This window comes from Aspergillus neoniger, assembly GCF_003184625.1.
Source record: "Aspergillus neoniger CBS 115656 unplaced genomic scaffold BO87scaffold_7, whole genome shotgun sequence".
Taxonomy (NCBI): Eukaryota; Fungi; Ascomycota; class Eurotiomycetes; order Eurotiales; family Aspergillaceae; genus Aspergillus; species Aspergillus neoniger.
The window spans coordinates 133,806-157,396 of NW_020291135.1; the positions used below are offsets into that span (position 1 = coordinate 133,806).

At 52.5% G+C, this 23,591-nt stretch overlaps 11 protein-coding genes across 11 annotated transcripts; 3 read left to right on the forward strand and 8 right to left on the reverse strand.

The window, feature by feature from the left end:
* Positions 1-701: 701 nt before the first annotated feature.
* Positions 702-2,048, reverse strand: BO87DRAFT_394610 (NAD(P)/FAD-dependent oxidoreductase; the record flags this gene model as incomplete). The annotated part of the gene is made up of 3 exons (XM_025625130.1): positions 702-853; positions 956-1,759; positions 1,823-2,048. 3 exons carry the CDS (start codon positions 2,046-2,048, stop codon positions 702-704), a joined length of 1,182 nt encoding a protein of 393 aa, XP_025482428.1.
* An 800-nt stretch (positions 2,049-2,848) lies between these two features.
* BO87DRAFT_353130 (glycoside hydrolase family 18 protein) lies at positions 2,849-4,269 on the reverse strand (the record flags this gene model as incomplete). Its single annotated transcript, XM_025621224.1, has 5 exons — positions 2,849-3,741; positions 3,795-3,922; positions 3,978-3,991; positions 4,043-4,105; positions 4,161-4,269. 5 exons carry the CDS (start codon positions 4,267-4,269, stop codon positions 2,973-2,975), a joined length of 1,083 nt encoding a protein of 360 aa, XP_025482429.1. The 3' UTR covers positions 2,849-2,972.
* A 1,084-nt stretch (positions 4,270-5,353) lies between these two features.
* Positions 5,354-7,196, reverse strand: BO87DRAFT_373987 (uncharacterized protein). The gene is made up of 3 exons (XM_025622688.1): positions 6,936-7,196; positions 6,462-6,804; positions 5,354-6,409 (listed from the first exon to the last, which is right to left on the reverse strand). The coding sequence occupies exons 1-3, from the start codon at positions 6,976-6,978 to the stop codon at positions 5,812-5,814; spliced, it is 984 nt and encodes a 327-aa protein (XP_025482430.1). The 5' UTR covers positions 6,979-7,196; the 3' UTR covers positions 5,354-5,811.
* A 51-nt stretch (positions 7,197-7,247) lies between these two features.
* Positions 7,248-8,739, reverse strand: BO87DRAFT_328828 (PQ-loop repeat-containing protein). Its single transcript, XM_025620237.1, has 4 exons — positions 8,355-8,739; positions 8,171-8,290; positions 7,895-8,107; positions 7,248-7,821 (listed from the first exon to the last, which is right to left on the reverse strand). Exons 1-4 carry the CDS (start codon positions 8,396-8,398, stop codon positions 7,401-7,403), a joined length of 798 nt encoding a protein of 265 aa, XP_025482431.1. The 5' UTR covers positions 8,399-8,739; the 3' UTR covers positions 7,248-7,400.
* A 201-nt stretch (positions 8,740-8,940) lies between these two features.
* BO87DRAFT_328831 (glucan 1,3-alpha-glucosidase ROT2) lies at positions 8,941-12,195 on the reverse strand. Its single transcript, XM_025620238.1, has 3 exons — positions 11,952-12,195; positions 11,146-11,887; positions 8,941-11,091 (listed from the first exon to the last, which is right to left on the reverse strand). The coding sequence occupies exons 1-3, from the start codon at positions 12,034-12,036 to the stop codon at positions 9,027-9,029; spliced, it is 2,892 nt and encodes a 963-aa protein (XP_025482432.1). The 5' UTR covers positions 12,037-12,195; the 3' UTR covers positions 8,941-9,026.
* A 395-nt stretch (positions 12,196-12,590) lies between these two features.
* Positions 12,591-13,623, forward strand: BO87DRAFT_373990 (nucleoside diphosphate kinase). Its single transcript, XM_025622689.1, has 6 exons — positions 12,591-12,624; positions 12,788-12,818; positions 12,904-12,947; positions 13,004-13,107; positions 13,167-13,297; positions 13,350-13,623. Exons 1-6 carry the CDS (start codon positions 12,608-12,610, stop codon positions 13,482-13,484), a joined length of 462 nt encoding a protein of 153 aa, XP_025482433.1. The 5' UTR covers positions 12,591-12,607; the 3' UTR covers positions 13,485-13,623.
* Positions 13,623-14,469, reverse strand: BO87DRAFT_373991 (uncharacterized protein). The gene has a single exon (XM_025622690.1). The coding sequence runs from the start codon at positions 14,336-14,338 to the stop codon at positions 13,703-13,705; it is 636 nt and encodes a 211-aa protein (XP_025482434.1). The 5' UTR covers positions 14,339-14,469; the 3' UTR covers positions 13,623-13,702.
* Positions 14,470-14,978: 509 nt separating this feature from the next.
* BO87DRAFT_353147 (methylenetetrahydrofolate reductase (NAD(P)H) MET12) lies at positions 14,979-17,569 on the forward strand. The gene is made up of 2 exons (XM_025621225.1): positions 14,979-15,148; positions 15,244-17,569. The coding sequence occupies exons 1-2, from the start codon at positions 15,062-15,064 to the stop codon at positions 17,254-17,256; spliced, it is 2,100 nt and encodes a 699-aa protein (XP_025482435.1). The 5' UTR covers positions 14,979-15,061; the 3' UTR covers positions 17,257-17,569.
* Positions 17,570-17,749: 180 nt separating this feature from the next.
* Positions 17,750-19,320, reverse strand: BO87DRAFT_302589 (tRNA-ribosyltransferase family protein; the record flags this gene model as incomplete). Its single annotated transcript, XM_025619209.1, has 3 exons — positions 17,750-17,930; positions 18,010-19,024; positions 19,095-19,320. 3 exons carry the CDS (start codon positions 19,318-19,320, stop codon positions 17,750-17,752), a joined length of 1,422 nt encoding a protein of 473 aa, XP_025482436.1.
* A 550-nt stretch (positions 19,321-19,870) lies between these two features.
* Positions 19,871-20,606, forward strand: BO87DRAFT_302610 (bifunctional thymidylate/uridylate kinase; the record flags this gene model as incomplete). The annotated part of the gene is made up of 2 exons (XM_025619210.1): positions 19,871-20,015; positions 20,077-20,606. 2 exons carry the CDS (start codon positions 19,871-19,873, stop codon positions 20,604-20,606), a joined length of 675 nt encoding a protein of 224 aa, XP_025482437.1.
* A 50-nt stretch (positions 20,607-20,656) lies between these two features.
* Positions 20,657-21,992, reverse strand: BO87DRAFT_302071 (structure-specific endonuclease subunit SLX1; the record flags this gene model as incomplete). The annotated part of the gene is made up of 2 exons (XM_025619189.1): positions 20,657-21,683; positions 21,745-21,992. The coding sequence occupies 2 exons, from the start codon at positions 21,990-21,992 to the stop codon at positions 20,657-20,659; spliced, it is 1,275 nt and encodes a 424-aa protein (XP_025482438.1).
* Between the last annotated feature and the right edge of the window lie 1,599 nt (positions 21,993-23,591).

Genomic DNA, 23,591 nt, shown 5'->3' on the forward strand with positions numbered 1-23,591 from the left:
ACCCCTGTAATGACTACTACTACTTAGTAAGAATAGTAGATAGGTAGTACCGTGTCGATAGCATTCGTGGCGGATTACTATATAGGAGTAGTAAATAGTTCAATCATAGAAAGTTATTTAGTAGTTACTTACTTATAACCCAGTAGTATCGAGCACTTATAGTGTGGATAGATATAAGTATATATATAGCGGCATCCAACGATGGTTACTAGTTCAATCATCCCCAACCAACCAACTACTACTTCGTAATACCTACTAAATCCACATGTGACATTAAATTGTTAAGAAAATCAAAGAAACGAGATATATGAATCAACTTAATTGGAGTTCATATCTGATCTTTTTTTGTTGTCTTTCAGACGGATGGTGAAGCTGAAGCGGGTAAAGGAACTTATTGATTTGGGGGGTCCAGCTACGCAACTCCATGCTTAAGTAAGAATGCAACAAACTTGACTTCATCAGATAAATTAGGTACTATTCGATACTATATAAATGAGGATATTATTTTACTAGTCGGTACTGAAAGTAACTATGTATGTATTTTGCTTATTGGTGAAAGTATTAATATGTGTCACTCCCGCTCCGACATGCGATCATGGAGGTGACGTTAAAAGTTGGTTACATATATATATCATAGTAGTGGTTAGTTGTGTCGTTCAATCATGAACAGGACATTAGTACTAGTAGATTATATGTATGATTCAGGACCGGCGGCGCTGGTGGTTGTCCAGCACGCGCTTCCAGAGATCCTCCATCTCGTTGCCGACCATGCGCTCGGTCTGCTTCTCCAGGGCGCGTCTGTCGAAGTCGCGCTTGGAGATGGCGGCGTTGGACTCTTCGCGGGACATTTCGACTATGCGTTTGTTAGTTAGTTGGCTTTTATATAATGATTCATGGTAGGAAGGGATAGAAAAACAAAAGTGATGAAAGCGGGAGGGTTGGGCAAAAGACTCACCATGCACGTAGACACCGGCTCTCTTTCCGCTGAACATAGCATGGGGAACATTGGTAGATCCATCACTGTTACAGTCACCGACGGCGTAGACGCCCGACAGACTGGTGCGCATGCCCGTGTAGTCTGTCGTGTCGATCTTGTTATCCACCATGACCAGGCTTAGCTCCTCGGGCAGAGTGGAACGCTGAGCGGTGGGGTAGTTCGTGATGAAGGTGTTGCGTACAACGCTGGAACCATCGGTGAAATGGACCCGGAAGATGTCGTACTGTCTGCCCGTGTCATCGCGGTGGTCGTCGCCGTCCTGGAGACGCTCGATGGATGCAATGGAGCGGTTGTCAATACCAATGTTCCAGGCTTCGAGCTGCTCCTTCCAGTTCGGGTACTTGGCTGCCAAGGCGACTTCGTTGGCGGGTGTGTAGGTGCCGTTGGTGAAGGCGATGATGTCCGAGTACAGGGTGTGGGTTTCCATGACGCTGCCGACCACGTCTGTCAAACTGCCTAGGATACCTAGGGGCTCGTCGCGGTGCTCGTAGCCGTCGCACCAGGGACACCACCAGATGCCCTTGCCCCAGGCTTCGCGGAGACCGGGAACATCGGGGATCACGTCGACCAGTCCGGTACCCAGGACTACCTTGCGGGAGGTGTATTCAGTGCCGTTGGCGTCGACGGCGCGGAAGTATGAGCTGTTGGCTGCGGCGTCCTCGATCGGGGTGATGGTGTCGATCTTGATGTCGATGACGCTGGTCGAGTTGTATTTGGAGATCTGCTGGCGGGCGAGGCCACGGAATTGGGCAGGCGGGGTGCCTGTGGATATTAGGTATTGCTTCATATGAACTGAGAGAGTTTACGTAGACGGGTAGAACTTACCATCAAAGCCAAGCACATCGTGCATCTCACGCGTAACACTATTGCGGTACTCTCCCGAGTCAAACATCACAGTCCTCCGTCTCATGCGCCCGAGACTGCTCAGGACACTGAGGCCTGCGGGACCTCCTCCCACGACAATGACATCGTAGTCTGTCTGGGGAATGGACGACGCTAAAGCGACGCTGAGGGTGGAGAAGAGAGAATAGAAGAGGGACTTGGGAGCCATGGTGTTAGACTAGGTTACGGATCGGATCGTTCCCCGCGCACTGGAGAAGAGAGAAGGCCTGCTGCAGTCTGCCGAGAAGAAGATGCAGCAGTGGCAGCCATGAAGCTGCTCTTTATACCTCCACAACAGCATGTTTCGCAGGAAGAACAGTGCAGCACGCACATTGTCCCAAGTTCGTCCGAGGAGCAGGATTGATGGTGATTCAGCTGGGATGCAGCCAAGACTCGAGCTGGTGGAGCAGCTGAAGGCGATCGACACGATCGATTCCGTGCCAGGCCAGTTCGTGACCCGCCATGCCAAGGTAAAGAGAAGATTATTGAGAATATGGTTGGAAAGACCCTGATTGACCTGCCGAATAAGAGTCGATGACTGCGTGGCTGCAAATCCCGGATGGATGCTGCCAAGACAGCGGAATTCGATCGGCAGGGCTGGGATTCAATAGTGCATGCAAGGTGATGAGGGGCCAGATGGGCGGGGCGTGAGGAAGATTGCTTGCTGGTGCTGGTGCTGGTGTTGGTGATGGCGCTGGACCCTGCACGAGGTAAATAAAGTCAAAGGAGTGGTGGCAGACAAGATGAAGAATGTGGATGGACGAGAGGGCAAGGGGAGGGAAGATGGAAGGGAGAAGAAAATATGCCACGACAGACACTCAACAGTCACGGGGCCAAGAGTCGGCCTGCAGCTCATAACCACCTCAAACCAGCTCAGCAGAATATATTAATTAATCATTAGATTTGAATAAGATAGATGTACCGAAAGGGTATATACAGCTCCACTAGGATGATATCCCAGCAACCCTGTGGAACAACACATCCACGCCACCAGCTTCCTGTCGCCACTTCATCTCCTCCCTCATATTAAATTCTCTCAAACACACTCACATACACACACTCACTCCTACAAGGGGTATCATCATAAAATCAATCATTTCTTCCAGTTAGTGTTGGACTCAGGACCCCACAAGTGCAGGGGGTAGCGGTATGGAGTTCCGAACACCCGCGAGGCAGTTTGCCCCAGAGCACTGCGGACGCCACTCAAAAAGCCCGAGTTGGCGTACGCCTGCGTGACATCCCACATCATCACGCCGCCAAAGCTCTTGAACGTCTTGGTATACTGAATAATCGACTGCAGCTGCGAGACTGGCACATAGCCCGAGCCGGCTGCCCCGGTATTCGCCGGAACGCCGAGCATCACTCGCACATTCGGGTTCTGAGACACGTTCTTGGCCCAGTTGTCCCACTGATTAAAGTTGAAGGTCGACTGCGTGCTTTGGCCCTGAACAAAAGAGCCCAAGCCGCAGGGGTTGTTGTAGAACTGGACCCAGACGGCATCAATCGACACTGGTCCGTTGAGGATCTGCTGGTCTGCAAGATCCGGGTAAGGGCACTGCGGCGCTGCCGTCAGGAAGTACTGTTTTGAGGGTTCGGCATCGGAAAGTTGACGGAGTCGGTTCGCGAATGGTGCCATGTTATTCACAGTGGCCTCGAAATCGAAATCAAATCCGTCCACCGATGCGTTGCCAAAGGGCCGATGAGCCGTCGAGTTGGACTGCTGGGGGCCGAACGTCTGCCAGATCAGGTCGGCACCGGACTGGGCAGCAGATTGCGACTGGAATCCACCTTCACTGTACGTCGCACCGCCAATTGACAGGATAATGGTCTTCCCCTTCTTCTGGCACGTGGTGATATCGGCGCTGCATCATTGAATTAGCTCTGCTGCCTCCAAACACGGCAATATGGCGCATACCCAATTTGGGGACAGTTCGGCAAGTTGGTGCCTTCGAACAATGTGCAGTTCTTACTAGTGAGCGAAAAGTCATATGCCGGTGCTCCTCCAGGTCCGTTCACGTTCATCACAAACGCAAGGACAATGACCTTGAAAATGGTTAGCATCCATTAGAGAACTTTTCTAATCGAAGCTTGATCTTACATCAATATTGCTGTCTAGAGTCCGAGTTAGCGCAACTTCTTCCACCGTGAATGCGAAACACTTACCATCGCAGTAATAACCCAGGTTTTGCTGGGCTAAGCTTCCGGTTCCTGCATAGGAATTTTGGCCTGGTCGTAGGCATGTCAACTACTGCCAAATTCTGACATATGTCGCGATACTCACCCCAGTATACAACCACATTGTTAGAAGAAGACAAGTCGAGCTTGGCGTATGCTCCTCCCAGAGAAGCCAGCCCCATCGAAAAGGCAAGAATATTTGTAAGGAGCGTCATGGTGTAAGGAGGGAATGGAGAGTTGGTCTCTTTATCAAGGAATGACTGAAATCTTTTCAAAGGAGTGTGCTGAAGGAACGATCTACTACCTCAACGATGGGGAGGGCGGATGACCAGTCGATGATGCCCAAGTTGCCGGTGCCGAACGGTTGTCGAAATGGAGTCGAGCTGCTATCACGAAGCCAGCTTATGGCCGTTCATGTCGCGGCTTTTATGTCTTCTCCAGGCTAACTGTAAGCCTGTTGTGTTGTGTTGGAAAACAAGCTTGGACCGAGTTCTTGTCATCCGTTGTCTGGGGTCAGACATTCCAGATAGTAGTCTCTTCTCACGAAGCCGGCCAACAACCCAGGCCCCCAGATTGTCATATTCAAGTGGGCGCTCCTAGACTGCAAGACAGAGCATGTTTTTCTCAAGTTCATCGAAACTATGATTGGCAGGGAACCAACCGAGATACATTCCAGGATGGTTTGTTGTCAATGCCTTGGGCGGCCCGTGGAATGCCATTCCCTTTTACGGACCCCAGCTTGTGATGAACAGAGCCCAGGGCAAGCTTCTCTTCCCATGATCACTTACGCGGCCATGAAAATCGTAGCTTGCGTACCCAGTCAGGTGCAATAATGGTTCAATCATGGTTGGGATGAAGCCTGCTAGCCCGTTCATTGTAGCGCGGCGGCGCATCGATAATCGTTAGGATACCAGTCGAGCCCCATTTGACAGCTTGGCCGCGGGCATATATTAATAAACTTTATAGCTGCCATGGGAGTCTGCAAGGAGTAGGTGGAAAATCGAAGTATTGAGTGAGACATAACCGCCGTGGCTTCATCTCTCCGGGACCGACAACTGTAACCGGCAGTTGTACGTGTGTTGAGAGGTAGCCAACTACACCTGCCCCTGGAATCTGGGACGTTCCGTCTGACGCAGATGATGATTTCTAGAACCAAATACACCAACTGGATGACCATTGTCTCCTGATCATCGTGGCTCTGACTTTTGGTGCTCTCATGCCCAAAGGTGATCTGTTGACCATGGCCGTCAGATCATGCATCATATATGAATCGTCATTCAGATGCTATTCTTGGCTCCTGCCAGATATCCACTTATGACCCCAGGAATGTGGGAGTCGTCCTGGTGATGAAGGCATGTACTCCTCATCGGCCCGGTTTATCAGTTACCCACGGTACATGTTTTCGGTCAATCAGCCCAACAAAAGTTGGCCGAAGGCAAAATAATCCCGCATACTATGTTGTCTATCAATCGGCCCTGGTAATGATCGGACTATATGCCGCGGAGTGAAGCCCAGTGCACGAGGTGCAAGGTTATCAGAGGGATGACGAGCATATTAAGATCGCCGGTCGAAAATGCCCTCGGTTTAATCATTCAGAAATCAATTGCTTGTCCAAGTTATCCAATTTCTGCCGAAGCCAGTAACTTGAGAGATCATAATAAACATAACGAACACAAAGGTGCCCGGCTATGGGACATTGCACACAGATGCCTAGGTTTGCCGCCGTTGATGGTGGGGGCCTGGGTATTTCATAGCTTTCATTGATGGATGCCAATGACCCTTGCGACGGCCTCATCATTGGTCATGCTGTTGTCAATCACTCCTGCCACTTTGAGAACGTCCACCACACCTTCAACAAGCTTCCTCTGCACACCCCGAGTCGAGTTTGTGAACTTGACATCCTTGAGCCATTCCTTAGCATCTTCCTCTCCGTAGTTACAGCCCAGCTCCCCAGTACCCAAGAGCTTTACGACCTGAGCAGTGTCGGCTTCAAAGTCCTTAATGCCCTGATCCAGAAGCTTGAGCAGCTGTTGCAGCTTGCCATCCGCTTCCAGATCCGAGAAAGATGAAGTAGACGCCACGATCATCCAAGACGGCCAGGGAGTGTAGATCTCACCGATCTTCTTCAAGGCGGGATGAGGCTTCTCTTCAGTGGGATGGAAATACGGCTTCGTGGTGAAGTGCTCCCACATGAAGAACTCGGCCGTGGGCTTCGGCTCCTGCTCGGGATGCTCCGAATCGTATCCGGTCACTCCATTGCGGAGAGCAGCGAAGGGGCCCAAGGGCACAGTGGACAGCGAGTCAGGCTTCCAGCCTTGCTTCTGAGCGAGGACGAAAGACATGATGTGGGAGCCACTGCTTCGCGTCAGTATGATGCATGCCAATTTATTCTGCGGGTTGGCCTTACCTTCCGAGACGACTGACACCAACGCGCTTGTCCTTGAGATCAGCCACCGTGTGGATATCTTCTCTCTCCCGACCTGTGACAATGGCCCAGCGCAAAGGCGTATCGACCCAGTGTCCGATCACCTTGTAGCCATCCTCCGAGGGGTCCTTCTGGGCCTGCTGTTTACCAGCTAGACCAGCTACCCATCCCTCAGTCAAGCCAATGGCGACATCGATTTCCTTCTCGCGCAGAGAAGTGATCATGTGTCCCGTTCCAGAGGGGAAGGGAATCAGAGAGAGCTTGAATGGGAGAGCAGCCAGGGCTGGGGAGCGCAGCGCCAGGTGGAGAGGCGTAAGGTAGTGTTCTAGAAAGGAATGTCATTGTTAGCTGTCAGTCAATAGATAGAAGCTTGGAGAAGCGGAAGCTGTCCATGTTGCACAACTGAGGTGATTATATACAGCAGTGTAAGGTTGAGGGAAGAAAGTTGGACTGTACCAGGCACATAGCCAATGCGGATGGTCTCTAGATCTGAAGCCATGGTGAATCTGGATGGAGCAACAGACACAAGGTAGTCGGTTGGAAGATACTAGGGAGGATCATTCTGCTGAACAGGCGGAGATGGAGTTGAACTAACGAGTAGTTGCTGGTGGGGTTCCTCCGGGTCCCTTGAAGTTACCCCGCGGCAATAAAAGTCTCCTCACGTCATTTTACTGCCCACCAATCTGATTGATGATCATGCGAAAGACTGCATTGGATAGAGGTGTTACTGACCATGATTGGTAGCAGGAGCTTCATTGAGTGTCTAATCACATCACATTATGCCTAATTGAATTGATAACAGGTCGGATGACCCCCGGACGCCGAACCCAACTCAAGGTCCGACGTGTCTAATAGCTAGTATGCTTTATGTACAACGCCAACGGAAAGCAACGGAAACCCCACGGTCGTATCTAATCTCGTTCAAGTCATTCGGATGTCCTTCTCCTCCACATTAAAGCTCTCACTAGGTCCCCGAGGACTGCCCGCAGTCCGGAACGAGGCACCACTGTACATCCAAAACTGCACGCCCAAGTACAGGTCGCAAACACACTGGAAGAGACCACACATCCGGAAGGCCCAGGGGATCACCTCCTGGCTGCAGAAGAAGTAACTCAGCTTCATGATATCACCGATAATCCAAGCTGCGAGCACCGAGAGCCGGAATCCTGCGCACGAACGGGACTTGTGGTTCTTGAAAATCTGGGGAAGAGGCAGCGTGGCTTCTACGGCGAGTCCGACGTATCCGAGAAGACCGATGTAAGATTCCGAGTTGGCAAGCGGAGGCAGGAGGACCTGGATGAAGGTGAGCGCGCCGACGAAATATGCCAAGAACATCCAGTAACTATCGACGACTCTGGTTAGTTTTCACCGCAATAGAATGGTCTCCTTGGAAGGAGAGAAAAGAATAGACGTACGGTTTCGCGCTCTTCCACTGCCAGAAATCGTAGGGTCTCGCAAATCCACCATTGTCCACACTGCTGAACGGAACATGTTCAACGCTGTTCTTCAGCCCGGGCGATGGCCGATTGTCCAATGCAACCTTCAACAAGACTACCTGCACCCCGACCGTGATAACGGCCTGGATCAGAAGCGAAAAAGAGTAGAGAGCGCCGAACCAGTAGAAGATCCTAGCGAAAGTTGTTAACACCGAGACTCTCGAAGGACAGCAATTCTTGAATTGGCAGCCTTACTTCAGGACGGACGCGACGAGCATAATCAAAGGGATATCCAGCGAAAAACCAGCGGAACTCCTAGACCGGTGAATACTGAGAATCTGGTCCGCATAGGAAGTCACTGGGGAGGTAATGAGGCTGTTGAATTCGAGCGGCCAGTTAGCGTTCCATTGCGATGCGTCCATCAGAGCGAAAGACGTACAAGAGGGGAGCCCCATATTCCAGGGCTTGTGACACAAGATACATCGTGAACTCAATTACCCGTCGCTTTCCTCGTAGCAAACGTATAACGGGAATAGAAAGATGTTACGGTGGTTGAGGAGCGATTGCTCGGTCGGTTTTGTGTCGACGACGGGCAGTGAACGGGCGGAGCTTGCGGTTTCCGGAGACTGCGACGGAGCAGCAGCGGCGTCAGGGGCAAAGCTTGTGGAGATGCTGAGTTCGGAATGAGAACGCAAGCTGTTGGCAAGGACGAGAGACCTCCACAATGGTAAATTGGTAGAAAATGTGTGATGCCGAAAGCCCAGGAACTCCGTGCCGACCAGTCTTTAAGAAAGTTCAATGCCAAAAGCGACCCGAATGCGGCCTCTTTTTTTCTTCCCGCCAGATTTGGGACTCCATCAATTAAATTTATTGATCGGCGGCCACGTCCCTGGCGCTGACTCAGCCCCACTCCGGGAGGCGCCTTTCCTTTTTCCTCTTTGGGGTTGGGGTTCCATCCTTTCACTACACTGCTAGTCTATGGACTACTACAAAAAGTACTCAACTAGGATGTAAGGGCATCTGAAAGCGTCATAAATGAATACCATTGATGCCTGATATACGAACCTATTGCATATATGTATGGCTCCTCTTTTCCACATCCCCGTCTAGTCTAGAACTCAATCCGCCATGTCTTGCCAATGCCCACGTTGGGGTTCTTCACCACCGCATATGCAGCCTTGCCATCAGACTGGCTGTGGTACTGCATAGGGGCCGTTGAAGCCGCGGAAGCTCCATCCTCAATGACAGTCACACTGGTCTTACCTTGCCATTCCTTGGGAGGATCAACCACCACCACTCGCTCAACACGAACGTTGGCCATGGTCTTCAGGTACTCGGCCGTCTTGGGGCCCTTGGTGCCAACATCCTCCGAGACTAGAGCAGACTCCTGGAAGCGGAACCGACGGTGGATGTAGGCTCCACGCTCGTAGTCGAACGTCTCTCCGTCATCCACGTAAAGAGAGCCATCAGCTTGGCCGTTCTTATCCAAGACCACAACAAGAGTATACGGGTCCCATCTCATCAACGCGCTACTGCGGCGAGGACGGTCCTTGCGGGGGATAACATGGCCACCTTGCATCAGCAACGGCACAGTCTCCATGGGAGCTGGCACCGTATGCCTCTTTCCGGCTCCCTGGTAAACAGTGTAGTCAAAGTAGTCATAGTACTTTTCGTCGTCAGCAAGGTAGATGTCTGCCGTGGTGGCCTCCTCCGAGACAACGGGCTTAGCAAGAAGACCGGTGGAGCCGAGATAAAGCTGGTCATCGATGGCAAAGCCAGCCTCATCCGTGGGATGAGCATAGTACTGCGGCCGCACTATCGGCATTCCGTTCACGGAAGCTTCGTGGAAAGCGGTGTACCAGGCGGGGAGAAGCTGATATCTCAGGCGGATGGCCTGGGAGATGATAGACCGGTGTGGCTCGGCAATCAGATACGGCTCCCTCCGGCGTGTATCGATATGCGCGTGGGCACGGAAGAAGGGGTACCAAATACCAGCTTGATACCATCTGGTCAAAAGCTCCTTGCTAGGGTTGTGGAAGAAACCACCCACATCAGCACCGGCAAAGGGGAAGCCTGCAATACCGTTGTTCAGGACCATAGGGATGGAAGCGGCCAAGTGTTCCCAAGTAGCCTGGTTATCACCCGTCCACATAGCAGACATCCGTTGAGCGCCCGCATAATACGACCGCGTCAGGATGAAAGGCCGACGGACCTCGCCCTTCTTGCGCTCCAGAAGAGCATCGTAGGTGGCGTTGACAAGGGTGATTCCATGAACGTTGTGGATGTCACGGTGCTCCCAGTTGCCATGATGAAGGTTATCCTTGGGCATCGTGGTTTCGGGACCGTTGAACACCGAGGGCTCGTTCATATCGTTCCAAATGAAGACGTTGGACAGCGTTCCCTTGAACTTGTCAAACTTGAAGAGGCTGATCCACCACTTGATCGCGGCGGGGTTGAAGGTATCGATCCAGTGAGAAGAGCCGGGCCAACACCAACCGTCGTAGATCTCACCGTCCTTGTTCTTAGTGGCCAAGTCCTTGCTCGTCATTTCTTGGGAGATGCTGTACTTGTCCTGGTTCTTGATGTGCGGGTCAATGATAACGACGAGTTTGCGCTCCGACTCATCAAGCTGCTCCTCCATGCTGATCGGATCAGGGAAAGTCAGAGGATCCCAGGTGAAATACTTTCTGTCATCGGTATACTCGATGTCCAGCCAGATGACATCGTAGGGGATCTGGTACTTGTCAAAGTTGCGATCGACTTCCTTGACATCCTCATCAGTGATGTAGTTCCAGCGGCACTGGTGATAGGCAATTGCAAACTGTTGAGGCAACTGAGTGTAGCCGGTGAGTTCACCGTAGGTCTTGCTGATTTCCTGGGGGGTAGGACCAAGGAAAACGAAAACATCGAGCTGACCGGACTCCGAAAACCAATGACTCTGGGTGTCAGTGGTGGCGCCCACGCCGAGAGCAAGAGGATTAGGAGATGAGGTAGACTTGACAATATCCACCCAGGTCTCTGCAGCATTCAGCCAGAAGACACCGACGGTGGAGTCCTTGCGATGCGCCTGCATGAACGGAATCGCACCATACAAGGTCATGGGACTGTTCAGCTCGTACTCGAACACATCCGCATTGTACATGCGGTAGGGCTCTTCGTGATTCCCTTCACCAGCTCTGGGACGCTGTTAGTTTTGCGAGCTCGAAATTGTCACTGCGCGAGTAGCTTACCGAGTTTCCTTCAAGGAGAGAGAGTCAGCATGTTCAGGAATACCGAAAACATGCTTGTAGCCGGGGAAGGTGATGTCCAATCCCACACTCTCGGGGCCTCTGGGCTTGGTGTCGGTGTTGCCACCAAAGCTCTCGTCCCACCAAGTGCTTTCATCTTCCTGGGTTTGCTGCTCGCCCTCACCTTCGACCTCTACCTTAGGGCGCCAATGCTCCATGTTCAGGTAGCCCTTGTTGTTCAATTGAACGTGGGTCTGGCCGTCCCTCTTAAAGTCGGCGCTAAAAGGGGCGTGGCGGATGACAGCCTCGAACTGGTTATCCGGACCGTACAAGACTCTGGTGAAGCCAGTCTCGGTTTCAGGTTTCAAGGTCGCGGTTTTGCTCAACTCCAAGCCACCCACCAACACCCATTTTCCAGCCTCATTGTAGCGTTCCTTGCGTGCTTTGCTATCGTGTCGAAGCTGGATGTCGCCGTTCAATCGCTTCTCCTCATCGACAACAACTCGGGCGGCGCCGGACTCGAGGAAGGAGACAACAAGAGGCAGCTTAACTTTCTCGTTGGCGGAGACGGATTTGAGAATGGTTCCGTGCAATTGGCCATCTTTGAATTGAATAGAGGATGAGTCGAGCTCGTAGGGGGAAGTCCAGGATGGACCTTGGGCGGAAGCATCGTCGGCGAGTGCTCTGTTCCGCTTACAGAAGCCCGATTGAGAACATGTCTTGAAGTTCTCGTGTTTCACGGTGACTATGCGGCGTTGTTAGATGTCAAGGCGAGTCTAACCGATGGGTGCATGATTGGATAGGCTTACCTCCGGGGATGACAAGGCATCCGAGTAGGATCACCAAGGACAGCAGTAGGGTCCAACGGTTGGACATTGGCCGAGTTCCGGCCATGATGGGAGAGCTCAGTAGTCAATCAGAGACACTCAACCTCTGAAAGAAGAACTATCAGCAACCACTAGTGTGTCGACCTGCATCTACCAGAGGTGAAGGTCCCACACACAAAGCCGTTATGTGCTGGGATAGAAGAAGAAAATTGCAACTAGATACGATGATATAATGCAAGTAGTACAACAAGGGCACTCGATAGTTCCAGGCTGGCCAGATGGAGCTGAGATGGGGGGAAGCTCCCAGTTAGGCTTAGTGTGGGCGCTAGTCTGATTTTGGCGGGCTGGGGATTAGACTTGTTCTGGCCTCAGGCAGGCAGTACTTTTCAAGTCATGGATCAGGCAGTTAGGCATGCAGGCATGCAGGCACCGACGGGAATCAGTCAACCAGCCCGTAAGTTGTCTCAGAGAGTGAGTGAGTACTATTGCCCCTCCTTCTGGCTGCCCCACACTGGCTTTTGCGGTCCCTCCCTATATTTTTCGCCAACTCACCACCGGCTCTGCTTCTTCTCTTTCTTCTTCTTGTTCCCTCAATCGTATCTCAGTGACTTCATTGTTATACTCTCACATCCATCAAAATGTCTTCCGAGCAGACGTAAGTTAATTCCACTTTCTATTACTTTCCTCCTTTTACCCCTCTTCCCCTCCATTGCTCTTTTCTCTGTCTCTCTCTTTCTCTCGGGGGGTCCTTAGGGACCTTGCTCCCTAGATCCTCATCAACCCCTCATTGCAATCATGACACTAACCAATTGATCTAGCTTCATTGCCATCAAGCCCGACGGTGTCCAGGTATGACTGATTCACGCCTCGAATCATCGCTTTTCGACACATCTGCGACATCTCCGGAATAAAACAGTACTGACCCTACTACCAGCGCGGACTCGTTGGCCCCATCATCTCTCGCTTCGAGAACCGTGGGTTCGTATTACCTATTGAATGGCATTGCAAAAGCATAGATACTAACATTGTTCCAGCTTCAAGCTCGTTGCTCTGAAGCTCTGCTCTCCCGGCCGTGAGCACCTCGAGAAGCACTACGCTGACCTCAAGGAGAAGCCCTTCTTCCCCGGTCTCGTCTCCTGTATGTAACCCACGCATGTTGAACATTGACGCATGCCAGCATACTGATCTTGCTTCTAGACATGCTCTCTGGCCCCATCTGCGCCATGGTCTGGGAGGGCCGTGACGCCGTCAAGACCGGCCGCACCATCCTCGGTGCCACCAACCCCCTTGCCTCCGCCCCCGGCACCATCCGTGGTGACTACGCCATCGTAAGGACTCTGATCCCGTCATGATCGAGACATCTCACTGACAGTTGAATAGGACGTCGGCCGCAACGTCTGCCACGGTTCCGACTCCGTCGAGAACGCCCAGAAGGAGATCTCCCTCTGGTTCTCCCCCAGCGAGCTCCAGCAGTGGAAGCACTCCCAGTTCGACTGGATCTACGAGAAGGCCTAAATTATTCCGGCCAGTGCTACGCCTGAGCGCCTGCATCCCGCTACGAGTTGAGATGTAGAGTACCTCGGGTGATATACAACTCCAAGATCTCATGAGAACTAGAAATACAAATATAAAATATATTCATGATCTATATGCCACGCTAGTAGTACTCCGTACAAAGCTTAAACCCGTCCAACACTACATCATACATATATGCACTGTGCCTGATCCGACAATCATTTCTTCCCAAACAGTCCTCTAGCACCTCTACCCAATGGCGAAAGTACGGCTCTAGAAAACCACGGGGTAGCCCAAACACTCACCACGATGCGGACCGGCATTAGAGCCTTGGTAATGAGATAAGCTGTTGCAAACTCCAAGATCAACCTCACTCCCTCCCGTTCGCCTTGGACTGAAAACGCTGACCGTTCCGCCTCGCCATGGTGGTGTGCACTGTCCCCTCCATACTCCTCAGCTACAGTATCCACATCCACCTCCTCCACCCAGCCTTTCTTCCGCAGCCAACGTCCGAACTTCTGCGTCTGCTCCTCGAACAATTGATTGGAGGACATATCCGGGAGCAATCCATTGTTATAATGAAAGGCAGCCACCAATCCAAATAGACTGATCACGGCGGTGATCTCGTGCAGGATGAGGAAGGATGTAATGTGCGTTGCGGGAGCTCCGAGAAGAGGCGTGGTGTAGGGACGGACCGAGGCTGGAAGACGATCATTTAATCTGTGTAGACGCGACCGGACATCTTTTGCGGAAGGGGGTGGGGGAGGAGGAGGAGTTGAGAAGAGACGCTGGGCGGAGGGTTTGCGCTGTGAAATGAGACGATAGGTTTGGAGGATAGAGCGCGGTGGTGGCATTTTGACTAGATTAAGTTGGGGAGCGAAGCTGTCGGGCCCTATGCAGGGGGTGGAAGCGATTCCCGGTCAGGTACCACCGAGAAAGTCAGGGAGATATTGGTATTGTATTGTATTTCGCAATTGTAATCCAATCAACTGGGTGGTTGTGAAGCCGATATCGCGAGGCCATCGGAGATAATGATGAGTTGATGTTTGCTGTGTTTGCAAAGAGGAGAGATAAAGTATACGCAAGAACAAGGGGGGATTTACATGCAATTGTTCGTCCAGGACCTGCAATTACCCAGTCCCTGGGGTCCTCTCTTTCTTACAAGCCTGGGGAGAGTCATCGAGCAGGCCGATGGGATAATGTCAGTCATGGACAAGAACTACCCGGGCATTTTAGACGCGAACGATACAGTGCAAATGGAAAGAGGAACCGGGCCATACTGAGCACCAAATATTCACTCTCCGATCGGCGACATGATTGTCCAGGCCTCTAGTAGCAGGACGTTCCACCGATCGGCCGGGATGATAATGATTGGGCCCAGTTCATGACAAGAAATGATGCTGGCAGCGATGGGGTCGGCAGTTCGTCATGGTGCCTTTTCCGGAGGCTCCATCGGAGGGAGGAAGTCTTGTTCTTCCCCACCTCCGTCCTTCACGCCTTCTTCTTTCTTCGCCTTCCACTCCCTCTCCTCCGTCCGCCATCGTGTCGCTGTTTCGGCTGCTGAGACTGCGCTCATCATGGAGAAGATCACGGACAAGATCGCGGCTTTGCCGCCAGACGCCAATTACTTTTCTTTGGAGTTCTTCCCTCCCAAGACAAAGATGGTGGGGCAACCCTCCTACAACTCCCCGCACTGGAGTGACTCAAATCTAGCATTATTATATATCGGTCGCTAATAAGATGCTTGCCGTCTATCTAGGGTTTCGCCAATCTACAAGCCCGGTTGGAGCGTATGGCCCAGGCTTTGCGCCCGTTGTTCGTGACGGTCACTTGGGGCGCTGGAGGAAGCACCGCCGCGAGATCGCTGGAGCTGGCGGAGATCTGTCAGCGCCAACTGCAGTTGACGACATGTCTACACCTTACCTGCACGAATATGAGTCGCGCCTTGGTCGACGAGGCCCTGGAGGAAGCCAAGGTGCTTGGAATCAGAAACATCCTGGCCTTGCGTGGTGACCCGCCCCGGAGCGAAGAATACAACATGCACGGCGAGGATGACAGCAACAAGGACTTTACATTTGCCGTCGACTTGGTGCGCTACATTCGCAAGCAGTATGGCGACTATTTCTGCATTGGTGTGGCGGCGTACCCCGAGGGTCACCCCGCCGATAACTTCCAGGATGTTCAGGATCCGGCAAGGGACCTGCCCTACTTGATTGAGAAGACGCAGGCCGGTGCGGACTTCATCATGACTCAGTTGACCTACGATCTGGAGGCATACACCAAGTTTGAGACGATGCTACGTAACCATGAATCTGGTGTCTTCAAGACCATCCCCATCGTCCCTGGTCTGATGCCCATCCACAGTTACAAGATTCTGACGAGAGTCACCAAGCTCAGTCATGTCAAGATCCCCCCGCAAGTCCTGTCGAAGCTGGAGGAGGTGAAGCATGATGACGATGCTGTGAAGCGCATTGGTGTCGACATCATTACTGATCTTGTGTATGGCATCCGCGATCTGGTCTCTCCTGGTCTCCGCGGATTCCACTTCTACACTCTGAACCTGGAGAAGACGGTGTCTTTTATTCTCGAGCGCTGCGAACTCATTCCCCCCTACACAGAGATCGATGACTCCGATGCCTTGGTCGATGGAGGTAACTTGTCTGCTATGGATTCTTCGTCGTACATCGCCCCGAACGGTGCTCCTATCCGCACACTGGCCAGCCGCCGCTCATCCGTCAGCTCCATCCCTCACAACCGTGTCATCGTCGACAAGGTACAGATCTCCGAACCCTCTTCGAAAGACTCCATAACACATGAGGCCTCCGCCTTGAGCGCCGGCCTTCCCGCCATGCCGCCCGACCGCAGCACAACCCTCCAGATCTCCGAAGGTCTCGGTGCCCTTGGCAGAGAAGCCACATGGGATGACTTCCCCAACGGACGTTGGGGTGATGCACGCTCGCCCGCTTTCGGTGAGATCGACGGTTACGGTCCCTCGCTGCACGTCTCCGCTGCCACTGCCCGGCGCATCTGGGGCTACCCGGTTACCCGCGAAGACATTAGCACCCTATTCCGCCGCCACGTCTCCGGCGAGCTCCACATGGTCCCCTGGTCCGAAGGAGGCGCCGAAGAGGACAGCAATGGCCTTAACGCCGAGACAGCCGTGATCCAACCCGAGCTTCTAACTCTCATCGACAAGAAAGGCTGGTGGACTCTGGCCTCGCAACCCGCCCTCAACGGCGTCCGTAGCGACGACCCCGTCTTCGGCTGGGGTCCACCGGGAGAGGGCTTTGTCTTCCAGAAGCCCTTCGTGGAATTCTTCTGCCCCACCAAAGACTACCTCACTGTCCTCAAGCCCCTCCTCCAGAAACACGGCCACGAGAAGCTCGCCTGGTTCGCCACCAACGTCAAGGGCGACTTCGAATCCTCCCTCCCCGGCCCCAACACCGACGACCCGGACCCGATCGACATCAACCCAGCCAACGTCAACGCCGTCACCTGGGGTGTCTTCCGCGGCAAGGAGATCGTCACCCCCACCATCATCGAGGAAGTCAGTTTCCGCGCCTGGGGCGACGAAGCCTATCGCATCTGGGATGAATGGCGTCGCATCTACCCCAAGAACTCGGCGACGGAGCGTTTCCTGGACGAGACCAAGAACGATGTCTGGCTTGTCTGTGTCGTGGGTCAAGAATTCGGCGCCGGCACGGAAGCTGGCTCGGAGGAAGAGGAAGATGAGAAGAAGTGGATGTGGCGCGAATTGGCGAATTCCCAGTAATTTTCTGATATGATGGATGTATTAACCCTAAACTATGGACTACTTCTGACCGCTGGCTTGGTCTGGGTGGTGCGTGGTGCGTGTGGTGATGATGGCTTTGGTTCATTTGGATTTCCACAGTAAGTAAAGTACAGTACTACTACTATACAAATGGTGAGGGGTCTGTTTCATTTGATAATTGAATCTTGTCTTATTTTCAACAAACCTAATTCGATTATGGAAGAGGGAATGAATGACGGGAGAGGACGTGTGTATGTATGTATGTATTTGCATCATATTATGAGTTGAAATGAAAAATAGAATCTGCAATTTCATATCTGTCAATCAAAGCTCACATTCCAGTGTCTTGGAGAAACGGTATTCTTTAACATAAACTCTTCGTTTACTATATATAATCATTCATCCACGAATCCACGCTATGCTATGTCATAACTATCTATTTGTAAAAATGCATCCACATGCATGTAGACATCTATGAATGAATCAAAACAAACTACGACACCTCCTTCATCCCGAATCCATGCTCCTCGAGTCCCTCGGCGCCTGTATCCGGCGTCGCGAGAGAAGACTGCGACTCGGCGAACTTTTCCACTGCGTCGTCGAGTTTACCGTATGCGCGGGCATTACGGCGCGGTTGGTTGGGGCCGGAGGCGGGGAGTTGGTAGCCGCGGAGTCTAGCATATCAGTCAATTGTTAGTTGTTGTGGGTGTGGTTATGAAGGATTGGGAGATAGAATGAGTGTGTAAAACATACCGTGGACCTTGGCCGGTAGGTTTGGGTAATTCGGAGACGTAGGTCCGTTGGAAGGTCTGAGTGTCGGCTTCGAAGGTACCCCGGGAGATGCTTTCGCGGATGGCGGCGAAGAAGGTATCCATTACGTGGTGGTTGTGGATTTGGAGGAGGGTCCAGGCGAGCATTTCCTTGGCGGTTAGGAGGTGGTGGATGTATGCGCGGTGGTGGTTGCGGCAGGTGTAGCATTCGCAGGATTTGGAGAGTGCGGAGGTGTCGATTGTGTGGGTTGGGGACCAGAGGTCGAAGGCGAGGTCATGGGGTTGAGTGATGGTCGTGGGGGTGTTGGGTGATGGGAAGGTGAAGTCCAGGGCGATGCCGGCGTCAGAGCAGACGCCCATGAAGGGGATGGTGAGGAGGTCTGCTCCGAGGGAAACGTCGCGGAGGATATCGTGTGGGGTTGCTGGTGCGCTGTAGAGGAGGCGGGGGAGGTCTCCGAGCGGTTCGGAGATGGCTGATAGGGAAGCCGATTCGTAGAGGGCCAGGCCGGAGATATATGGTCGGAGCTCGGTCTCGAGGTCGTCCATGTAGATTGACTGCTGGGCGTTTTCGAGAGGGAGGACGGGAGCGAAGTAGGCTGACTTGGATCGGGTGTTCTCCGGCACTGTGCTGCCGTAGAGTAGCCCTGTGGCATGTGTAGTGAAGGCGTGGGTGCGATCCACCATCTTGCCGCGTCTCTTGTTGCCAGGGGTGTGTCCCAGCACGAGATCTGCCAGTCCGATGACGATGTCCGGGTTGAGCTTCTGCACGGCGTCGACGTACTGGGTAGCTTCGAGCTGTCTGAACCCAACGGAGGTGTAGATGGCGACGGAGTTGGGGGTGTTGGCTGGAGGGCATTTGATTGGGGGCTCCCGACGTGCGCCCATGATCAAGAGGAGATCATCGGGGAGAGCGACGAATTTGCGCAGGGCCGATTCATCGTGTGCGGTGGGAATGGTATAGACCGGAGGCGGATGTTTTTGGCTTTGTCTTTCTACGACTGATCTGGGCCCCGATGGGCATTCGTGTCAGCGCGGATTCGGCCTCCGAACAAGAGGAGAAGGGCATACAATCTTCGAGACCGACATATAGACTGCCGATGTCTGTGTGATCACGCAGCACATCATGGGCAATATGCGGAACGACGCCTCGGGAGGCCAGAGGTATGTAGTGTGGGGTGGAGATGGGTTTTCTGCCGGCAAAGGCCAGTCTTCCCAGTCGGGGAGTCAGGACGGAGGCCGTAGCATTGAAGGTGAGCATCTCATTCGATGGTTGTTGGGAAGACTCTGAGCCCATGGCGACCCTGAGGAGTGGAGGTTTGACGAAGGGATGGGGATGGTGGAGAGAGGAGAGAGAGAATCCGGCCGTTGTTGGAGAAGATGAGCGCGGCGCGTGCCGATGAAAATGTGCTTCCCCACTAGTAGTTGGTATCGATATAGATGGTGGGTTCGATAGTATTGATGTATTCCCCAATGTCTGGTTAGGACTATCTCGAAATTTTCAAAACGGTCGATGAAGAAATGTGTCTAGTATTGAATGTACTGTAAACGAGGAATATTGCTGTTCTGAATTACATTACAGAAGATGTATCGCCAACTGACAATCCCAGAATGGAGCAGATGGAGTCACGATGGACGCCATTCCCAAACGGGCAAGATCCCCTCCAGCTCGTCGCGACCCGCGCGTCAAGCCACTTTCATCTCTCTTTCATGGCACACCTCTGCTCCTCTTTCTTATCTGTGGTGAGTTACGGATAGAAAATTGAGTTTCCTTGAGGCTCTTCATTCTCATTTTCACTCTGTGAAACTCTCCGGTTGTCAATTGACCCCCCTGCACACTGCACAACATGGCTGCACAAGCTCCTCCCGCGCGACGCGGGGCTCTCATTGTAGTTGAGGGGCTGGACCGCGCGGGCAAGTCCAGTCAGTGCGAATCTCTACACCAGAAACTACAAGAACTAGCCCATTCGGTCAAGTACATTCGCTTCCCAGGTAGCTCCCCTTCCTGTTTTAGTTGTCCTCATGAGCACCGCTCTAATCCACACTTCTGCAGACCGGACCACTCCCATTGGAAAGCTCATCGATAGCTATCTACGTGGCCAGTCACAGTTGGACGACCATTCCATCCATCTCCTCTTCTCTGCCAATCGCTGGGAAATTGCTCAGGCTATTGAGGAGGATATAGCAGCGGGCATCACTGTCATTGTGGACCGCTACTCCTATTCAGGTGCCGTGTACTCGGCCGCCAAGGCCAATCCCACCTTGTCCCTGGAGTGGGCTTGGACCCCGGAGATCGGGCTGCCCCAGCCTGACCTGTGCGTTTTCCTGAGTATCGCTCCGGACGAAGCGGCCAAGCGCGGTGGCTTCGGTGCCGAACGCTATGAAAATGAGACTATGCAAACCCGGGTGCGGGAACTGTTCCAAACCATCTTCCGTGTCCAACGCAGCGGTGAAATTCACGTGATCGATGCTGGCAGGTCATTCGAAGCTGTTTCGGTGGACATCGAGAAGAGCGTGGTGGACTGCATAGCTCGCTTGGACGCCATTGGGCCATTGAAGCGATTCGTGTCAATTGCAGCTTAACTTCCTCCCAAGGAGGAATAGCGAGAAACACTGCGAAGCAAATATGAGATTCATCCCAGCTCCTCCATCTCTTCGCAGTCACTGTCGTCTATGATGATCTCCACCCTAGACGACTCCATCTTATGGTCCTTTGGGCGGTCCAAGAGTTCATCGAAATTCGGATCCAGATCTAACGACTCCGTCCAATTTTCATCCAAACTAGCGTCGTCATGATGGTCCACATCAAGACCGTCGCTGACGCCAACTGACGCACTCTCGGCGCATGCGGCTCGGCTTCCTGGGTTTTCGAACGCGCTGGCTACTCTATCAACGGCGCTTGTTTCATGGATAGGATCAGGCGCCTTTGCACGGCCTCGTTTTGCCTTTTGCAAAATGGCACGTGACTCACTTGGTCCTCGAATTCTGAGGCTCAGTTCTTGCATCATCGTCGACCATTGGATGACCTTATTACATAGAGGACATTTTCCATCAATCGGAACGAGCTGCTCGGGCTCCTCGGCGTGCTCCAGAAACCTAGCTGACAGACATAATAAATGGCTGATGCAGTAGCAGCTTGCCCGGGGGCAAACTACAGCTAGTTTTTCACTGGGAACAACCTTTTCATGGCATATTTTGCAACGCAAATCGCTGGGATCATCCAGCAAGAAATGGGACTTCTCTACGTAGTCATAGATATGGCTGTAGTCGACCTTGATATGTTCAACGCTTCGTACTCTCGGCTCGTCGGCCCATGACAGATGGTCCTTAGGACAGTCCCCATCTAAAACGGTCCGGACATGATCGGGAAGCAAGGCATCAACGCGGTCGCACCATGTCGTCCACAGCTGGTAGACGTCTCTGTTGAAGAACCGTAATCTTAGCGGCCATTTCGAAAAATAGGTCGAACGTAAGAAAAGATGCAAATCTTCTAAATGGGCCTTCAAGGATCTCCGGGAACCACGACCTCGATGCTTAGCCTTGCCGGTTTCGGTACTGGGCTGAACCCCTGAGGTGCCTGTCGCTTCGCCAGTCTCTAAGTCGATCTGGTGGCGATTCGCCGGGTGCTGCGAAGACATCTTTGGGTTCTGCCACGCCCACCTACAAGGCTATTAGATCTGCAGTGTAACAAGAGTGCGATGGTGTGTCCATGGTTGCTTACTCGAATTGCAACGCAGCCACGCGGCTCGTAAAGCCCTCGACGAGCAAGACCATTTCCCACGGTCTTTTGTCGTCCTTGGCTGTTTTGCGAGCGCCGCCTTTGGAATCTCCATTGTGCTGCGCAAGTCGCCTGGCAGGATGTGGAGTGGAGCCAATATACAAGGAAGTGCGCTGTTTGGTTGAACGCAGCAGGTAACAGCAGTAGTAGGCCGGGATTGGTTTAGTATGATCAACCTCTGCATCGTCCATTGCAGCAGATAAACAAGGCTCGTTCACTAGTTATCGAGATGATCGAGTTCGGTACAGTATGGGCTAGTGACGCATACCATCTGAATCAAGTAGATATTGATGAAAAGAGGCGTTTCTGCAAGAACTGCGCGTATGCGAATGCTTGCGATCTAGATCAGTTTGGCGTTCAAGATCTACGCGGATTTGGTCGATCGATCAGCTGTTGCTCCAGCAGGAATACCCCTAGTCACATGACATTCCAGAATACTGAGCGCTGCTCGGGACTCAACTTTCTCAATGCGCGGTAGCATCTACGGAGTATGTATGTAACTCTTTTCTTTTGCTTGTTGCGCCCGATGACCTGCAGGGGATTTTTGAGCCATTTGCTTGCTCTTCATGGCTACTGTTGTCAATATGTCAACACCATCTTGCTCGCCTGTTGATGCAGTGATAAAGCTCGATCTACTTAGTCTGGACAGCGGCCGAGTGAGGCTCAACCACTCATGGCAATGATGGCTGGCAATGAAGGGGGTTGCCGTGTCCCCATCAACAACCCCATTTGGAAATTGCATGACACGTGCCAGGGATCAGTACGGAGCAAAGCGGACAAAGGAGACGACGCGGAAAAGGAACAAAAGAGAGCCAAGAAAAAGGAAACCTAGCGGATCTAGAATTTCTACAGGATGGGATCATCGAACGTCTAATTAGCCGGGTGCAAAGTACTGTGCCACTACAGCCTGACATAAGTACTGCAGACGACTCTGCAGCTGATTGACAATCGTGCTTGACATCTGCTCGGCAATATGAGCCACAACAATATGAATGCATACTCGGGGCGACGACGAGGAAGCACAAGGGATAGCCATCGATAGCCTCGGGGAGAGAGGGGTGTTCCTCCCCATCCCACCCAGCCCAGACAGACAGACTATCCCATTTTCACCCGCATTCCTGCGGACCGTACAGACTGGGTCCCCGAAGTCCGGAAAAGCTCGACCCGTAAGCTGGTGGGCGCATGTGATCTGAACTGGGCATGATCGGGGCTAGGGAAGTGAGCATTGCATGATTTCCCTAGATTAGGCTAGTGAGGACGACGGTAGCCATTATTCCCTAGCCAGATGCTATTACCAGCCCAAGGGATAATTGTAGGGAGACGGCCTGCCCGGTGGAGTTTCCCATGGGTTGGTATTATGGTACACTATATTATTATTATTCTCATTGTGTTTGGTCTGTGTGCCCTTATACCCCTCTGATTTGAGATATTTTGTGGTCGGTTCCGGACCATGGTTGACGTGTCACACTCAGGAATGCGTATCATACCTGCCTCCCTCCTTCAGAACCCTCCCAACATCTCATGCGGAGATCAGAGACTCGGCTACTCCGTAGAGTCTCAGCGATTTCTCCGGATGCTCTTATTGCCATCTGCCCATCCTGATAGACTTTTGCTAATGCCAATGTAAATGGGACGGGGTCGTTTGTTGTGGGCAAGATATGCCACGACGTGAGGATAAAGCCTGATATGGTTGAGCTAAGCAACCCGGCCGACTCCGTTCGTTCAATTTCCCCTGTAAGATCAAGGATGATGTGGTCATGAATTTACCGCCCCATACCCATACCCATAAC